Source organism: Geotrypetes seraphini, chromosome 3, assembly GCF_902459505.1.
Source record: "Geotrypetes seraphini chromosome 3, aGeoSer1.1, whole genome shotgun sequence".
Taxonomy (NCBI): domain Eukaryota; kingdom Metazoa; phylum Chordata; class Amphibia; order Gymnophiona; family Dermophiidae; genus Geotrypetes; species Geotrypetes seraphini.
This window is the reverse complement of record NC_047086.1, coordinates 25,171,936-25,191,581: the sequence shown is the minus strand read 5'-3', so window position 1 is coordinate 25,191,581 and position 19,646 is coordinate 25,171,936. Positions and strand designations below refer to the sequence as shown.

The 19,646-nt window shown below is 45.6% G+C and overlaps 1 protein-coding gene across 5 annotated transcripts in view; it reads right to left on the bottom strand.

Annotated features, from left to right (window-relative positions):
* Window positions 1–19,646, bottom strand: part of CFAP206 (cilia and flagella associated protein 206) — a 145,009-nt gene that overhangs the window by 86,025 nt on the left and 39,338 nt on the right. For all 5 annotated transcript variants that reach the window (XM_033937176.1, XM_033937177.1, XM_033937175.1 and 2 more), the window contains one exon: window positions 17,122–17,212. In XM_033937176.1, coding sequence (XP_033793067.1) covers window positions 17,122–17,212 — 91 coding nt within the window. The remainder of the gene's footprint in view (window positions 1–17,121; window positions 17,213–19,646) is intronic.

Sequence of the window (19,646 nt, the reverse complement as noted above, 5' to 3'; positions counted from 1 at the left end):
AAATACAAATACAGGTGAACGATGATACAATATCCTCACAGTAAGGCACAAAACCCCATATTTTACAAGGACTGCAAAAATTAATCCTAAAACTGTAAATGCATTATATATATTATTTAAAATATATGGAATAAAATGTTAAGATACTAACAGGAATGAGAAATAGGACCCAACAGTGACATTTTTTATTCTGGCCCTCTAAACTGTTTTTTCCCATAATGAACTTTCAAAAAAAATGCAAAATATAGGAAAAGGTATTTCAAGTGCGACAAGTTAAAGAAGACAATAAAACAATGCAAAAAATATATTTATTCATCTTTTTTGCGAAATGAAGCATGGGTGCTGAGCATTTTTACTGGGTAATTTGTATGATATGTTGATGAAATTTATACATGTGTGTCTTATGGCTGTTTGTAATGCTTATTGTGAATGCGGTATTGTAAACCCACCTTGCTAAAGGGGGGGGGGATATAACTAAATAAACTTTTTTATTTTTTTTTTTTACATATCAGAGAATTGTGGAAGAGTAGGCTAATGCAATATTTCCCAAGTTGGTCCTGGAGTACCCCCTTGCTAGTCAGATTGACAAGATATCCACAATGAATATACATGAAAGAGATTTGTATACAATGGAGGCAGTGTATGCAAATAAATCTCATACAGTATTCATTATGGATATCCAGAAAACCTGACTTGACAAGAGGGCACTCCAGAAATGACTTGGGAAACACTGGTCTAGAAGCAGCGGGTCTGCTCCTTCCACTAATACTCCTTGTGACCACTTAAAACCTTCTAATCTAATCTAATCTAATCCTTAGGTTTGTATACCGCATCATCTCCACGTTCGTAGAGCTCGGCGCGGTTTACAGTAGATGAAATAGAAAGGAACTACAACAAAGGGTTAGAGGTAAAGTGTGAAGAATATTTAGAGGACTTGGGATGCCAGATATGAAGAGTTTTTGTGGACTTGGGATACCAAAGTTGGAGAGAGGCTTACATTTTTGAGAAAAGCCAGGTTTTCAGATGTTTGCGGTAAACTTGGAGAGAGCTCAAGTTCCGAAGAGGGGAGGTAAGGTTGTTCCAGAGCTCGGTGATTTTGAAGTGGAGGGAGGTCCCTAGCTTTCCTGTGTGGGAAATGCCTTTTAGCGAGGGGAAGGATAGTTTTAATTTGTGGGAGGGTCTGGTGGTATTAGGGTTTGAGGAATTCCAAGAAAGAGGGATAAAGGGAGGGAGGATACCGTGTAGGATTTTGTCTCAGGTACAAAAACACAGAAGGTAAAAACCATTGTGTGCAAGAAATTATCTATTTGTACTTGACATAACTTCACCTAAATTTCAGATCTGGAAAGGAAAATAATCTAAAATATACTTTTCATGTGCCCTTGATGCCTCTGACATTTAGGGCTCCTTTTACTAAGGTGCGCTAGCTTTTTTAGCGCACGCACGAGATTAGCGCGCCCTAGCCGAAAAATGACCGCCTGCTTAAAAGGGGACGGTAGCGGCTAGCACGCGCTAAAACCGCTAGCGCGCCTTTGTAAAAGGAGCCATTAGAATCTCCTTTATGAAATTAATAGGTAACCCATTTAAAACAAATCGGAGAAAGTATTTTTTTCAGTCAGTCTATAAGCTGTGGAATCAGTTGCCCGATGTGGTCCAAGCAGTTAAAATAGCTACATTTATAAAAGGGTTTAGATAAATTTCATGAGGAGAAACCCATAAAACCAGGTTACTCACCTTAAGCCAGTTATTCTCCGTGGCCAGCAGGATTTAAGTCCTCACAAGTGGGGTCTTGTAGAGAGAGAAACAGATAGTGGATGGCCTCTATCTGCTGCCATATTGCTCTGTATCTATCATCCAATGGAGTGGGAAGGAGAAATTAGGTTCTTACCTGCTAATTTACTTTGTTTTAGCTTCTCCAGACCAGTAGAGGTTAATCTTTACGAATGGTATATATCCAATCATGACCAGCAGGTGGAGACTGAAAACAAAACTTTGGGACAGTATATACTATCCTCCCTTCTCTATTTCCCTCCAGTCTTCTTTCAGTCTCCAGCAGGTGTTGATGTGATCTGTACCCATCTCCCTTGGTAGGGCTGTTGGAATTTGTTTAGGGGGTTTATTGTCCCTGTTTTAGGCCGGACGGAGCTTGGGCGGACCCTGTTTGGGGGTTCGTCCGACCTCGGGGGTGTCAAACCCGGCGGGTCTCGAGCGGGGTCCCTCCCCCCACTTCCTCCACCTCCCCACATTTTTTTAGAGGAGCCTCAGCAGTAAGCCTTGCCCCCTAAATCAAGCAAGGCATATTGCTTCGAGAGCCTGTGGAGTCTGTTCTGTAAAAAAAAAAAAAATCCTGAGGTAGTGCTGGTCTGGAGGGTTGTTTCCCTTTAAGAAAACTGTATTTTACTGTATTTTTTCAACTAACCGGCACTTTTTTATAGCTAGGTCGCGTATGGAGCAATGAGCACTTCTAAAGGGAAAAAGTGCTCATTGTGCTCCAGATGCGAGGCACTCGCGGCCGGCCTGTGCAAGCGGTGTTCAGGTCGGTGAGGTGGTGGAGCTCCGTCGGCAGCGGCTGCAGGCGCCCAGAGCTCCCCGCCGATGGTGCCTCGTGAGTCGGCAGGGAGCAGTGGAGAAGCCCGGTCTTCTCCATCCGCCCACGGAGGGATTCCCCGAGCCGCCGACGGTCGGGTTTTTGAGGATTCCCTCTCAGCTGATTTTTTGACAGCTGATGCCGGCTTGCCTGCTTTAGCGGCTGAGACTTCAGGTTTCTCAGCCGCTACAGGCTATGGAGGGAGCTTTTTTGGCGGGAAAGTCGCCATCTTCTCTGTCTGGCCCCTCCATTTTGTCTTCCACCTCAGGTGACCTTCCCCCTGTTTTGACCATGCAGGGGCAGGTTTCTGCTGGGTCCCTCCCTGCTGTGGCAGGGAGTCCCTTGGGACCCTCGGGGGGTTTTTCTCCTGATTTCTTTTTTTCCTTATGCAGAGCCTATTTTCAGGCGGCTGGGGGTCCCGGTTGCGCCCAGGGGGCTTCGGAGGGTGGGGTTTCCTCCGCGCTCCCTGCGGCTTTGCCTCTCTCATCTGGTGTGGCGTCCCCTCCGCCGCCTCCCTTGTCCAAGCGTCCGCGGGTGTCGTGGGATGAGGATTTGTGGTCGGAGGAACGTGTCGGTCTGGAGGAGGACCTGGACCCTTCTGAGGAATTCCAGGACCCTCTGGAGGGGACGGAAGCTGGCGGCGGGTTGTCGGTTTTCCCGTTCTCCGGTGAAGAGGCGTCCGTGGTGCGCCTTTTTCAGAGAGATGAGCTGCCTGACCTTATTCAACAGGTTTCTTCGGTTTTGCGTTTTGAGGACGCGCCGCCGGAGACTCCGCGTGTGGGGGACCCTCTGTTACGGGGGATCCGTTCCGTTTCCCGCTCTTTTCCTATGCATCAGGATATTCGGGATATTATTCTAGAGCAGTGGAAAACGCCGGAGACGCCGTTTCGGCTGGCGCGCAGCATGGCTCGCCTGTATCCCATTCCAGAAGGGGATCGGGCTACGTTAGCTTCGCCAGTCGTTGATGCGGTGGTCTCGGCAATTTCTAAGCGGCATACCGTGCCTGTTGAGGGCGGTTCTGCCTTGCGGGACTCCGAGGAGCGCAAGTTGGAGAATATCCTTAAGCATAATTTTCAGGTCTCTGCCTTTGGGGTCCAGGCGGCTATTTGTGGGGGACTGGTCGCTCGCGCCGTGTTTCGGTTTTGGTGCGCCCGCCTTTCGAGCCATTGGATGGCTGTTCTTTGAAGGACCTTACGCTGAAGTCGGTCTTTTTGGTGGCCATTACTTCCGCTAGGCGGGTTTCTGAGCTACAGGCTTTCTCTTGTAGGGCTCTCTTCTTGGATTTTTCGAGGGAGCGGGTTGTTTTGCGGCCTGTTCCTTCTTTTCTGCCGAAAGTAGTTTCTCCTTTTCATGTCAATCAATCGGTGGTCCTCCCGGTCTTGGGTAGTCAGGAGGGCTCTTCTGAGCAACGGCAACTGCGCAAGTTGGATGTCGGTCGGGTCCTCCGCGCTTATGTGCAGCGGACCCGGGACTTTCGGAGCTCCGATCATCTTTTTGTCCTCCTGGCGGGTCCTCGTCGGGGGGCTGGCGCTTCTAAGGCTACTATTGCGCGCTGGATCAAGGAGACGATTGCTTCCGCTTATCTTCTGAGTCAGAAGCCGGTTCCGGAGTTTCTCAAGGCTCATTCCACTCGGGGTCAGGCGGCTTCTTGGGCTGAGTCGTCGCTCGTGCCTCCGGTGGATATTTGTAAGGCTGCGGTTTGGTCCTCCTTGCATTCATTTGTTAGACATTATCGGGTAGATGTTCAGGCGCGTCGGGACGCGGTGTTCGGTGAGCGTGTTCTGGTTTCGGCCCTTCGGGGGTCCCGCCCGTGAGAGGGAAACAGATAGTGGATGGCCTCTATCTGCTGCCATATTGCTCTGTATCTATCATCCAATGGAGTGGGAAAAAAAGCTTCTACAACTTAGAATAAATTCTAGAAGCTTTTTGCAACATCCCGTACATGTGTAGCACTTCCCATGTTGTGTTATTGTGTAGGGCCTTCTCAATTCCTAAATAGCTTAATCGCATGTAGCGATACTGTGATATTTGGAATGTCCATGAGAAAAAAGAGTCAGATATCATCGAGTAACAATAAACTTTTATTGATCATGACAGGAGTTGCCATCCAACATATTACTAATAACTGGAAAGATCACAGTAGACTTAATTTTAATTTCTGGTGGAATTCGTTGTGTCACTTATATAGAATGGAAAGATCACTGGCGGTACAGAATGGAAAGTATAAAAGTTTTATAAAAATATGGGAGCCATTAACATCTTTTTGTCATGATTAAATGCTATTTTTCTATTAATTATACACCACTTAGTGTTGAAAGAGGGGAAGGGTTTAATGGGAGGATTTATGATCTTATAATGAATAATGGGCTTAGAGGGAGGGTGGGGGGAGGGTTGCATTTATATTTATAAAATACAATGATAAGATGTTCAAGTGCTCTAATTAATAGTGTTTATTATGAATTCTGTACACTTGATGAAAGTTTAAAAATGAATAAAGAATTAAAAAAAAAAAAAAAAAAAGAAAAGAAAACAACTCCTAGGGGAGGTGGCGCGAGGGGAGGGGAGGGGAGATATGCGACTTGAATCTTGTTATCCATGGAGAACACCGCCTACAAGACTGCAATTTCCCATATATGAGACTCTCTGCAGGTCGCCTTCAACCAAAAACAAGGAAGAAATGTAGGTAATGCCAATGAACATATTTTTTTATTCCTATTTTTAATCAACTCATCCCATTAAAAGAAATGAAAGAAAATAAGCCTAAGGGTATGGAGTTGGAATACAAGAGGCCCTTTTCCTAATGTGCATGCAAATCTCATAGAGCAATTAATGGAGACATTTATAGTATTTTTTTAATTCAGATTGTCTTCTAATGTTCCCATTACCATGTGGTACCTGCTCACAATTAACACAGGAATACTATTCAGGAGTTATTAAGAGTCCGATTCTATATATTTTGCCTAAATAATCAGCGCCAACTAGTGCGATGCCAAGCACAATTCTATAAAAGCTAGGTGCTCATTACGTACAGAATCACGCTTTTCATAATCCAACTTTGACATCACAAGTGCATAAAGAGTGCCAGAAATCCTCATAAAAAATACTTCCTCATTTAGGGTTACCAGATTTCTTCTATAAGGTATAACAATTTTTATTGGTTTTCAGAACAAAGTACAAATAGGCACTTAGGCATGGCCCAAACAGAAACAAGGCCCAAACAAGACCAGGACAAAAATCAAAATACAATAGCCTAACCCCCCCCCCCCCCCAAAGCAGGAAGGAGCTCCAGGATACAACACAAGGAAACAAAAGGGTAGTATAGCAAAATAAGGAACCACATCCCTCCAGGTATGGATCATATCCAAACAAAGCAAAAATTCACAAAGACACCCTGTTGCAACAAAGCTAATAGAATAAGGGAAAAAACCAATACCGCAATAAACCTAACTATAATATTCCCTTCCCCACCAAACCCAGCTCAAATCGATAACTCAGCAAAGGACTTCGAAAACTATTGACTCTGAAAGCCTCCCTAGATACTGGACCGCTCCCCAAAAAGTGGGGACCAAGTGATCCCCCCAAAAAACCCCCTCATATCCCTCCTCTCGCACCCTCATCAACCCCACCCGTCCACCTGCGCAATCCCAAATTTAGGAAAGGGAATTTAGGACCTCACTCCGTGCCCTAGGCGCAAGAGACTGAATGTAGAGGTCCCATATCTGAAGGAATAGTCATTTACGTTTATAGCTGGTAGAGGCTACTCTCCGCTCCAAAAGCATCAAGTGTAGGAAGTCTACTTCTCTAAGCCCAAAAGGAGGGAGCCACCGACAGGATAATATTTTTCCCCAAGACTCCAACCCTCCGCATAAACAGCCGCTGCCCTCGCAAAGGAAGCCGAAAAGCTTCATATTTATCAAGCAGAAGGCCTGAGGCCGACATGGGTACAGTACAATCAAAAAGGGACTCCACATAACGAAGTACCAATCTCCAACCTTGGGGCACAACCAAAAGGCATGAATAAACGAATGGACATGATGAGTACATTTCTGACAATCGGGTGATGGTATAAACCCTGATAGATGAAGCTGGTTCTGTGTAAAATAGGCCCGATAGAGCACCCGATATTGACACTCTCGCAAGTCTGCATTTTCCGAAATGCTCGGAATCCGTCTAATCAAAGCTTCCAAATCCAACGAAGCTGGGGGAGTACCCAAATCGGTACACCACCTCTCCTGTAAAACAGCCTGACTAGGGGGGTCAAATAAGACTATGAAGGGTTCTGTGCAACCCAGAAACGGTGAAGTTGCAACACCTTCTGAAAATGGGCTTCAATAGGGAAAATCAATGTAATGTTGTAGTGGTTTAAAAGCCAAAAAAAATCCCCCAAGGAGAGCTGGTATCGAGCCTGCAGCTCCACCCAAGACTGAATTGTGCTATCAGCACGCGTAGAACCTGATGTAAAAGAGTGGTGCCCTGAGAGCTGAGCTTCCGGAAACTGGCATTTTTGGAACCCGGTGAAAACAGCGCGTTACCCCGAATGGGCAGGTATCCAGTCACCCGGGGATTGCCACCCCACGCACCCACAGATTTCTTCTTTAAAAAAAAAAAAAAGAGCATGCTGCTCCCTGGCTCTGTCCCAGTCTGCCTCCAGCACTGCCCCATTCCGGCCCCAGCCCTGCCCTCGAACCTCGCGTCTCCTTCCCCAAGCTCAGAGCCGCATCTGGAGGACCTCCTCACTGGAGGGGAGTGTGGCGTCGTGGTCAGACCTACAGCCTCAACATCCTGAGGTTGTGTGTTTCAAACCCTGCACTGCTCTCTGTGACCCTCGGCAAGTCACTTAAACTTCCACTCAAACTTCCACTGCCTCGGGTCCATTAGATAGATTGTGAGACCACCGGAAAAGAAAAGGTTAAGTGCTTTAAGTACCTGTATGTAAACCGCTTTGAGTGTGGTTGTAAAAAAGGCAGTATACAAGTCCCAATTCCTTTCCCTTTCTTCCCTGCCAAGCTGAATTGATGCACTCTTGCAATGCCACTCAGAACGTTATCTCCACAGGCTGTTGACACTTCTAGGAGTCTCCCTCAGCACTTGGGCTCTGGCAGGAGATAAAGATAGCCAAAAGTCTGGTCCTTTCTCAGCACACACCTTTTTTCCCCTTCACCACCCCACCTCCTTCAGGCTGGCTCTTCCAACTCTATCCACTTAAAGAGTTTTTCTACACACATGTTGTTAGGGTTATTATCTTCCCAGAAGAATCTCCCACCTCCTGCTCCACAGCAGAGGAATTCTTCGGGTGTGGGGGTGGGGGGGGGGGTCACACGTTTTGTACTTATAAATTATAGGCATGGCCATTTATGCCTGTTTGAGGGCTGATGTAAATGTCCATACATAAGAATTGCCATACTGGGTCAGGCTGAAGGTCCATCAAGCCCAGCATCCTGTTTCCAACAGTGGCCAACCCAGGTCCCAAGTACCATGCTAGATCTCAAGTAGTAAAATAGATTATATGCTGCTTATCCTAGGAATAAGCAATGAATTTCCCCAAGCTATCTCCATAATGGCCTATGGACTTCTCTTTTAGGAAATTATTCAAAACCTTTTTAGAACCCTGCTAAGCTAACTGATTTCATCACATTCTGCGGCAATGAATTTCAGAGTTAATTACAAATATTTTTTCCGGTTTGTTTTAAATCTACTACTTAGTAGCTTCATCACATGCCCCCCTAGTCCTAGTATTTTAGGAAAGAATAAGCAAGCAATTCATATCTATCCTTTCCACTCCACTCAGTATTTTATAGACCTCTATCATATCCCCCCTGAGCCGTCTATTCTCCCAGCTGAAGAGCCCTAGCTGCTTTAGCCTTTCCTCATAGGGAAGTCGTCCCATCCCTTTTATCATTTTCATTGCCCTTTTCTAATTCTACTACATCTTTTTTGAGATAAGGTGACCAGAACTGCACACAGTATTCGAGGGTCAGCCGTACTAGAGAATGACACGGTGGCGATTTACCTGCGGCTACTGCGTTTAGCCGCGGGTAACCCGCCAAAAACGGGGAATGAAAATTAGCAGCCTCTACAGGGACGGTGACAAGGCCATCACCGCCCCGTGGAGCGGTGAATGGTCTTGTCACCGCAGTGAGGCATAAAGGATCGTGCGGTTCCCGCAGCCCCCACCCGCCCACCCGCACGCCGGCTTGATCGTTTAACCAGCTTCCTCTCTCCACCTCACCTTAGTTTGCCGGCTTTCTTTTTCGACGACCGGAACGCTTTCAAAAGAGCCGCGCACGCGCGGCTGCTCAGTATTCAATCTTCTGCTCTGACCCAACCGGAAACAGGAAGTTGCAGCAGAGCAGAAGATTGAACTTTGAGCAGCCACGCGTGCGCGGCTCTTTGAAAGCGTGCCGGTCGCCGAAAAAGAAAACCGGCAAACTAAGGAGAGCTGGAGAGCAGTAGCGTACCAAGGGGGGGGGGGGCGGGAGGGGCCAAAAAGGTAATGGCGCCAGGCCTTGGAGCACCGAGGCAGACTGCTTCTCCCCCCTCCCAGCCGAACACCCGCTGACCCTCCTATCTCTCCCCCCCAAGTGAACCTTTCCGACCCTCCCAGCGAAAGCAGCAAACCTCCCTCCAGTAGCGTCGGCTTTCTCCTCCCTCTGCCGCATCACTGATGACGTCATCAGTGACGCGGCAGAGGGAGGAGAAAGCCGCGAAGGAGGTTTGCTGTTCTCGCTGGGAGGGTCGGAAAGGTTCACGGAGGGGGGAGATAGGAGGGTCAGCGGGGGTTCGGCTGGGAGGGGGGAGAAGCGGTCTGCCTCATGCTCCATTACCTTCTTCGGGCAGCAGCAGCGTTTACAATTCGCTGCTGTTGCCGGCTTCAGGCCTTGTTCTCTGCCGGGTCCTGCCTACTTCCTGTTTTCATGAAGACAGGACCCGACAGAGAGGAAGGCCTGAAGCGGGCAACAGCAGTGAATTGTGAATGCTGCTGCTGCCAGATGAAGTTCAGGACATCGGGGAAGGAGCAGGGAGAAATCGGCTGCTGGCTTGGGGGTGAGGGTAGGGAAAGAATCTTGGAAGTGGAGAAATTGGCACGATGGCTTTGTGGGGGCTAGGGGGAGAGAGAAAGAAAGGAAAAAATAAAGAGGGGGGCAGGGGGAGAGAGAAAGAAAGGCAGAAATAAAGAGGGGTCAGGGGGAGAGAGAAAGAAAGGCAGAAATAAAGAGGGGGTCAAGAGGGAGAGAAAGAAAGGCGAGGGCCAGGGGGAGAGAGAAATAAAGAGAGAGGCCAGGGGAAGAGAGAAAGAAAGGCAGAAATAAAGAGGGGGGCCAGAGGGAGAGAGAAAGAAAGGCAGAAATAAAGAGGGGGTCAAGGGGGAGAGAAAAAAAGGCAGAAAGAAAGAGGAGGACCAGGGGGTGAGAGAAATAAAGAGGAAGGCCAGGGGGAGAGAGAAAGAAAGGCAGAAATAAAGAGGGGAGCCAGGGGGAGAGAGAAAGAAAGAGGGGGGGGCAGGAGAAGAAAGAAGGACCAGAGACTTATGAAATCACCAGACAAAAGGTAGGAAAAATGATTTTATTTTCAACTTAGTGATCAAAATGTGTCCATTTTGAGAATTTATATCTGCTGTCTATATTTTGCACTATGGCCCCCTTTTACTAAAACGCAATAGCGGTTTTTAGCGCAGGGAGCCTATGAGCGTTGAGAGCAGCGTGGGGCATTCAGCGCAGCTCCCTGCGCTAAAAACCGCTATCGCAGTTTAGTAAAAAGGGAGGGGGAATATTTGTCTATTTTTGTATAGTTGTTACTGAGGTGACATTGCATAAAGTCATCTGCCTTGACCTCTTTGAAAACCTGCGGAATATAAATGATAATTAACATTTTCTCTGCGTACAACGTGCTTTGTGTTTTTAAAATTTTATTGTTGGTAGATCATTTTGACTTGGCCACAAAGGTAAGGGGGAGGGAGGAAGGGGAGCTGCTGAAAGACATCTAGTAATCCTTGCAGGCTAGACTGTGCAGGGAATTATTTTTGTAAAATCATGTTTTGTTATGTGACTGGCATTATCTAGACTTTAATTTCTATGAATGAATAGAATGAAAATGATATAAAATTACTTGCTTGCGGGGACTGCGTGTTCCGGCTCACACAAGGAAGGAGGGGGTGAAAGGGAAAAAGTTGCTCTTCCTTGGAAATAGATTCTGAAGTGACCTCATCAAAGAAGACCAGCACCAAATGTACAAGAAATCCCTTAAACAATGTCAAAAGAGCCCAAAATAGAAAACTGCTACTGCCTTGAGACTCCATTATTGAAGGAATCAACTTGAAATCACAGAAGAGACAGGAAAAGGTTAAATGCCTCATGGAATCCTCAGGTACAAAACACAAACCAAATTGTGAATGAAATCAGACCAGACAGTAAGAATTATAAAATTGATGTCATTATCCATCTGGAAAAAAAGGCGTACTAGAAATAATGCCTCAGCAATACAATTTTCAGAAGTTCTATTTGCTCATGGTAAGGGAGAAGAGAGACTGCTAGTGATGGTGGGGGGGACTGATAGAAGATATGAAAGAAGGGTGGTAGAAAGGAACAGATGGTAAAGGAGGGAGGGAAGGGTGGTGGTGGAAAGGAATAGAACAGACATTGAAAGAGGGTAGAGAGGAACAGACCCTGAAAGGAAATGTGGAAGGCAGAGTGGGGAGAAGACGCTGGAAGGGAAGAAGACAGATGCCAGACTATGGGGGAGCGAAGGGAAGAAGATGGGTGCTAGACGGGGACGGTGACGGGGCGGTGAATGGGATGGCAGTGGCGGTGACGGGGCGGTGAAAGGGATGGCGGTGACGGTGACGGGGCGGTGAAGGGAACGGCGGTGACGGGGCGGTGCAGAGGATGGTGGGCCGGGGACGGTGCAGTGACAAGGACAGATTTTTTCCCCGTGTCATTCTCTAAGTCGTACCATAAAGTGACACAATTCCATTATAACATTTTCATCTTTGTTTTCCATTTCTTTCCTGATAACTCCTAACATCCTATTTGCTTTCTTAGCCGCTGCTGCACATTGAGTAGAGGGTTTCAACATATCCTCAACAATTTCATCTAGATCCTTCTCCTGGGAAGTGACTTCTAATGTGGAACCCTGCATCACATAGCGATAGTTCGGGTTCCTCTTTCCCATATGCATCACTTTGCACTTGTTCACATTAAACGTCATCTGACATTTCGATGTCCTGACTCCCAGTCTCACAAGGTCCTCTTGCGATTTAAGAACTATGAACAACTTTCTATCACCAGCAAATTTAATTATCTCACTAATTATTCTCACCTCTAGATCATTGATAAATATGTTAAAAAGCAGTGGTCCCCAACACAGACCCTGGGGAACCACACTGTTTACCTTTCTTTATTGAGAATATTGGCCATTTAAACTCACTCTCTGTTTTCTGACTTTCAACCAGTTCTAAATCCATAATAGGACTTTACCTCCTATCCAATGACTCTCTAATTTCCTCAGAAGTCTTTCATGAGGTAGTTTGTCAAATGCCTTTTGAAAATCCAAATACAGTGGAACCTTGGTTTACGAGCATTAATTTGTTCCAGAAGCATGCTCATAAACCAAATTGCTCGTATATCAAAGCGAGTTTCCCCATAGAAAGTAAGGGAAACTCGCTTGATTCATTCTCATCCACCCACCCCGAGGCCAGCAGCACTGCTCTATCCCCCCGAGAACCGGCATTGCTCCCCCCGCTCACGAAAGCCCTCCCCCCTGCCGCGATCCGGCATCCCCCACGCACCCATCCACCCACCCACCCGAACACATCGCTTACCCTCCATCTGACACCCGGCACCAACGCACAAGACATGCCGGTGCCCGAAGATCTGCCGTCCTTTTTGCTGGGCCTTGAGCATCTGCGCATGCTCAAGGCCTTCGAGTTCCTGCTCTCTCTGGATCGCGGCGGGGGGGGGGAAATTGCAGGTGGAGGCGCTCGTACATCGAGGCAAGCTTGGTTTCCGAGGCATCAATTTTGCGAATGTTTTGCTCGTCTTGCAAAACACTCGCAAACCGGTGCACTTGTAAACCGAGGTACCACTGTACACGATATCTACCTGCTTACCTTTATTCACATGTTCATTCACCCCTTCAAAGAAATGCAGTAGATTGATGAGGCAAGATTTCCCTTGGCTAAAACCATGTTGCCTTTCTCTCATTAATCCATGCTTATGTATATGTTCTGTCATTTCACCCTCCCCCCCTTTTACTAAACCATGATAGCGGTTATTAGTGCAGAGAGCCATGTTGAATGTTCCACGTTGCTCCTGATGCTCATAGGAACTCTATTAGCATCAGGAACAGCGCGGAACATTCAGTGCGGCTCCTAGCACTAATAACCACATCATGGTTTAGTAAAAGGAGGGGTTTGTTCTTTATAATAGTCTCTACCATTTTGCCAGGTACCAACGTCAGACTCGCCGATCTATAATATCCCAGATCACTTCTGGAACTCTTTTTTTTTTTTTTTAATCGGCATCACGTTAGCCATCCTCCAGTCTTCTGGTACTATGCTAGATTTTAGAGAAAAATGACCAATTCCTAACAATAGCTCTGCAAGTTCAGCACTTTGGGGTGTATACCATCCGGTCCAGGCGATTTGCTACTTTTCAATTGGTTAGATTGACCCGTTAAGTCTTCCAGTGTTACAGAGATTTGTTTGAGTTTCTCTGATTCATCCAAATTGAATACCATTTCTGGCCTTGGTAACTCCCCTACGTCTTGCTCATTGAAGACCAAAGCAAAGAATTCATTAAATCTCTCCACTAGGGCCTTGTCTTTCCTGGAGTCCCTTTTATCCTTCAGTTATCTAGCGGTCCAACCGATTCTCTTCCCGGTTTCTTGCTTTTAATATACCCAAAAAAGATTTTACTGTGTGTTTTTGCTTCCAGCGCAGTCTTCTTTTCAAAGTCTCTCTTTGCCTTCCTTATTAACGCCTTGCATTTGACCTAACATTCCTTGTGTTGTTTATAATTATTTTCAGTCGGATCCTTCTTCCACTTTCTGAAGGATTCTCTTTTAGCTCTAATAGCTTCCTTCACCTCATTTATTAAACATGCTGGCTGCTGTTTGGTCTTCCTTCCTCCTTTTCTAATTCAGTCAAACCTTGGTTTACGAGTGCACCGGTTTATGAGTGTTTTGCAAGACGAGCAAAACATTCTCACAAATCGTGACTCACAAACTGAGAATTGACTCGATTTACGAGTCCCTCGCCCGCTCACCGGAATCGCCCCCCCTCCCGCAAACGCTGCCCCCCCCCCCGCGAACCGGCATCGCCCCTCCCTCACGAACACCAGCCCCTCCACACACGAACTGGCATCCCTCGCCCACCCAAACTGAAAGCTTACCCCCCAATGTGGCACTGGCACACAGCACCAAGCCATAGGAGGTGCCGGTGCCTGAAGATCGTGCCTCTTCTCCGACTGGGCTTTGAGCATCTGCGCATGCTCCAGGCCTTCTGGCTCCTGCCTCTCTCAGAGATTCTCGAAGTTCGTGGGGGGGGGCAGCGTTTGCAGGAGAGGACCATGCCTGTTCGTGGGGGGGGGGGGATGTAGAAGTGCACCAGTGGCCTCAGGGGTGGAGGGTCTTTTGGGGATGTGGTGGAGTGGAGTGAAGCAGCGCCGGTGGTTGGGGGGATGGGAGGTGGAACAAATCAAGCGAGTTTCCCTTACTTTCTATGGGGAAACTTGCTTTGATATGCAAGTAAATTGGTTTACGAGCATGCTTCTGGAACGAATTATGCTCGTAAACCAAGATTCCACTGTACATGGAATATATCTATTCTGGGCTTCCAGGTTGGTATTTTTAAATAGCATCTACTCCTGAGGTATATTTTTGACCTTTGCAGCTGCTCCTCTAAGTTTCTTTTTTTTTTTTTTACCATTTTCCTCATGCTATCATAGTCTCCTTTTTCTAAAGTTAAGTGCTGTTGTATTGGATTTCCTGTGTAAACTATTCCAGGGATTATATCATAACATGTTATGATCACTGGTACGAAGTGGCCCTAGCACCATTACCCCCCCATACCAATTTATGCACTTCACTAACCCCCTCTTTTACTGAATGCTCCGTGCTGCTCCCGATGCTCATAGAGTATTCAGTGCGGCTCCCTGAACTAATAACTGCTATCGCAGTTTAGTAAAAGGGGGAGGGTGAGAAGAGTTTCATAGTTTGTTTAAATTTTGATTAAGCGCTTCTCCAAAGGTACAAAGCATTGTACATAATAATTTAAAATAGCTGGGAGATGAACAGTTTGAGTAATTAAACATAAACCAACAAAACAAATGTACTTGCGAACTAGGGGAGGGGGGTAAGAACCTCTTGTCTGTTCCAGAACCAGCTGTTCCATAAAGCAGTCCTTGATTTCATCATGGAATTTTATCTCCCTAGCATGCCTTGATGTTATTTACCCAGTCAGTATCGGAGTAGTTGAAATCATACGTTATTATTATGTTACCCAATTTGTTAGCATCTGTCCATTCATCCTGGTCAGGCGGACGGTAGTACACTCCTATCACTATCCTTTTCCCCTTTACACACGGAATATCTACCCGTAGGGATTCCAAGGTATGTTTCTGCTCCTGCAATATAGGCTTGATTTCTGCCAATTATGTTAGTATTTTATAAAGAGAACTAGTGTTTAAACCTGTTACATTAATGGGTGCTAGAATATATGTCTATCTGTCTTTCTTTCTTTCTGTCTCTCTCCCTCCCGATGTCTTTCTTTCTGTCTGTATCTCTTCCTGGCCCCCTTTGTCTGTCTGTCTTTCTGTCTCTCTCTCTGCCCCTGAGTCTTTCTTCCTTTCTTTCTGTCTCCCTCCCGCTATCTTTCTTTCTTTCTCCCCCCCCCCGCTGTCTGTCTTTCTTTCTATCTGTCTCTCTCCCTCCTCCCTATGCAGCAGCAGCATTTCTCTCCCCCCACTTCCCTGTGCAGCAGCCACAGCAGCATTCGCTCCCCCTCCATTTCCCTGTGCAGCAGCATTTTCTCCCCACCCCACTTCCCTGTGCAGCAGCATTTCCCTCCCCCACTACCCTGTGCAGCAACCGTAGCAGCATTCCCTCCCCCTCCATTTCCCTGTGCAGCAGCATTTCCCTCCCCCCACCCCACTTCCCTGTGCAGCTGCAGCAGCTGCAGTATTTCCCTCTCCTCCCACTTCTCTGTGCAGCAGCAGCAGCAGTATTTCCCTCCCCCTCCACGTCCCTGTGCATCAGCAGCAGCATTTCCCCCTACCCCACCTTCCCTTCCCGCAGTCTGGCCTTCTCCCTTAGTCCCTTGCGGTCCACCTTCCCTTCCTGCAGTCTGGCTGGCTCCCTTAGTCCCTTGCCGGAGTTTATTTTTAAGTTTAAAGGTGCTGCGGCAGCTCCTCTCATGATCCCCACCTGCATCGGAAGCCTTCTCTGACGCAGGTGCAGCTCGTGAGAGGAGCTGCCGCCACGGCTTTTAACTTAAAAATAAACTTCAGCCTGTAGGGCAGTATTTCCTGGATGGAGGACTGCCGCTTCGATGGCTTGAGGAGGTAGAGAGCAGGGAGGCCAACACTTTTCAATTTCTCTGTCGGCCACTGGCACAGCTAAGTGCGCATGCGCACTCCTGCCAGCCACGGACCTACAGATCACGGATCACGCAGGTAGGAGTGTGCATGTGCGCTTAGCGTTTTATTATAGTAGACTAGGAGCCTTTAGGAAACTGACCTATATAGGTGCCCCCTTATATAATTATACTCAAAATGCTGCTTTACCCACAAAAATGTAAGCTATGAGTTCACAGCACAGGAAGGTCTCATTTTGACCCTTAGGCTGAGACCAAAAGCCCGTATAACATGGAAGGTTTATAAACTGCCCATTGAAAGCCACTGGTTACCTAAAACTATTTAGATGCTGGAAAAAAAACAGAAGGATTAAACTGTAAAAACAAAAATTATTTCCAATTGAAGCAGGTCTCTCCTGAGCAGTTGGTTATATTGATGCGGTATTCCTGCCAGCAGGAAGAGACTGCCCCAACAGCTTAAGAAGGCATGCTGACAAGTGAGTTACTGCTGGAGGTTCCTACATGGACAGTGGCAGAGAGGTCACTAGAGAGTGTCCTGGAGAGTGCTGGGCAGCGTTTTGGAATTCTTGAACACAGGATGCCACAGAGATCCCCCCCAAAATCATTTTGATGTGAGTTTTTCCATATTTCTATTCTTATCACCAACACTAAGTTCAACAGAGCAAGCAATTTTACAAATCCCAACATGTAGAATGAACATATTAGTAGCAATAACAGGAGCAATACATTTTATCTTAACTTAATCCCAATCCCAATTCCCCACCTGCCGTCGCAAACCTTAAAAGGCAGCACGGCCGCAGGCTGTCTCTTATGATGTGAGTTTTTAAGCCCGCGCTTCTTTGCATCCCAAGGAAAACGTTTTGTCACGTTTACAAAACTTACTCTAAGAAATCGTTTACAGTGCTAAAGAAATGTATTTTAATTACATTTGATGAGAGTAGCTTACCTCTGTTGGTATAGTTCATATCAAAGTAAATTTGCATCTTTATTGTGTCCAGAGATGGATTTATTGTGTCAGTCAGTCTATCAACACAGAGCTAAAGAAAAAAAAATCAGAGACTTAATTACTATCAACATGTCTTATAAATATCAAAAGCAAGTAATGTCACTCCATTGGCATCATTTTTAAATATGGTTTAATTGCTGTTTTGTCGTCATATGCACATTGGAGATCCCTAATGATAGTGCACGCAACACTGGAGAGATGCATGGTGGGAGACTTGACTCTTGGCCTGGGTCGCAAATTTTGTCAGGTGTGGGAGCACTTCTGGCGGGACCTCACACCGCGTGCTTGCAGTAGACTTTTGAATCTTTAAGATTTTATTCCCACTCTCAACTGTTGGACTGGCCATGGATTCTTGGGGGGGGGGGTTGGGAGGGGAACTGATTATATTGTTGAAAATGTTATTTCCTGAATGGTACTACTGTTTGTATTTGCTTCTTACTGATAGAATAATAAAAATCATTTAAACATAATTGCTGTTTTGTGAATTTGCACATGTAATCCTTGCTACACATGTTTCTGTAAGAGCAGAATTAATTAGCTGAAAACCCACCAATGTATCCTTGAATATTCAAATAAAAAGTACTGAAATATTTTTTAGCTTAAAGAAAAAGGGGATGGGACTTGACATAGTATCGCCTTTCTGTGGTTATAATGTACTCAAAGCACTTTACATATTACATAATGTAACGCTCTCAAGAAAATCTATACATGCATACATTTCTCATCCTCTATCCATGTCATTCTGGTTTTATATATACATGTAAAAGTGGGAATACTCCTTTAGAGAAAGTGAGACCTGAACTTATAGGTATATACAGTATGTCTCTCATCAAACTATACACGACAACTCAAAAATGAAATGAATTAACAATAAAAAAAAAAAAATCAATCAGGGAGGGGCGTGGCTTTGGAACGGAACTAAATGGCTGGGTAGTGGAGTTGCTCTGTGAAGACAAGCTATTTGACAGAGATCATAGCCAGAAAAAATTCAAATTTCACTCTGAAAAGTGAGATAGAGGTGGATAATGGCTTCGGGAAAGCAAAACAAAAATTTGGCGGCGGGGAGCAGCTCAGGAAGCGGGAAGCGATCAAAACTTGATACGGCTTCACCGATGTCAGTTCCGTTGCCGCCGGAGGATGTAGAAAATAAAGACATAATGAAGAAAATACAGGCGGTAAAGGAAATAGTATTGGAATGCGCTAAAAATATAAAAGAAGTGAAAGAAGAGGTGGTATGTTTATCAAATAAACTGCAAGCAATGGAATTGAAAGTGGATCAAATTGAGAAAAGAGTGGAAAAGTGTGAGGAGGAAAGTATAAAGCACATGGAACACAGTAAGGAAATTGAAGCACTGAAAAGGGAGCTGGAAGATTTGTCCAATAGGGAACGAAGGAGCAATTTAAGGGTGCTTGGGGTCCCGGAGGGAATTGAAAAGTCGGATCCGATTGGATTTTTGATGAATTTTTTGCCCAAGGTGCTCCCGATGCAAAACAAGTTTCCATTGGAAATAGAACGTGCACACAGGGTCCCAACGAGATTATCAAACAGCCAAAAAGGACCACGTCCACTGATCTTTAAGCTACTTAGATATCAACAGGTAGCTGAAATAATTAAATTAGCTAAAGATAATAAAAACTTAAAGTGTCAGGATTCAAAGATTTACATAGTGCCTGACTTTGCCAGAGCAACGGCACAAAAGAGAAAGCAGCTATTAGACCTGAGACCACAGCTGAGAAGTCTGGGAGCTAGATATGGGCTCATATACCCGGCAACTATGCGGGTCACTTATAAAAATAAAACTTTGAATTTTGATACTGCAGATAAACTTAAGGAGTTTTTGGAGCAGTGTGAATCACCAATGGCTACTTAATAGAGACTTGGATGGAAGTATTTGTGTTCTTGGTTGAAATGTTTATTTTTGTTTGGAAATTTCTATGTTAAAGGAAGAAAAAAGAAAAAAAAAGAGTTAATAGGATTCTGAAGGCATGGCTGCAGTTGGATTTCAAATACATTCCACATTCTATCTTGTCATGAGGCAAATGGAATGTAGCCTGCAAGAGTATAAGAGATGCAATATTACAGACCTTTTAAAGGACAGAGGTTAATAAGATGGATTGTACTGACTTGCTGTTTGGACAGACAGACTGAGAAACGATAGAGAATTGTGCAAAACAGATTGAAGGAAATAAGTTCTAAATAGTATTGAGAAGATATAAACTACAAGCAAGAGGACATTAAATAGAATGGATCTGCAAGCAAGATGAGAGTTAGACTGTGACTTTGTAAGCCTTACAATTTTCATTTGCATAAAAGGGGAAGTCAGCTGTGATATATGGAATAAGACATTGTAATGGAAATTCTCTAAATGCAGCAGAGGATTTTTTGAAGATGGTTCTGGTAAATAGTTGGCCTGACCTTAAAATAAAAATGACAGAGCTACGATGGTCAAAAAAAAAAAAGGAAC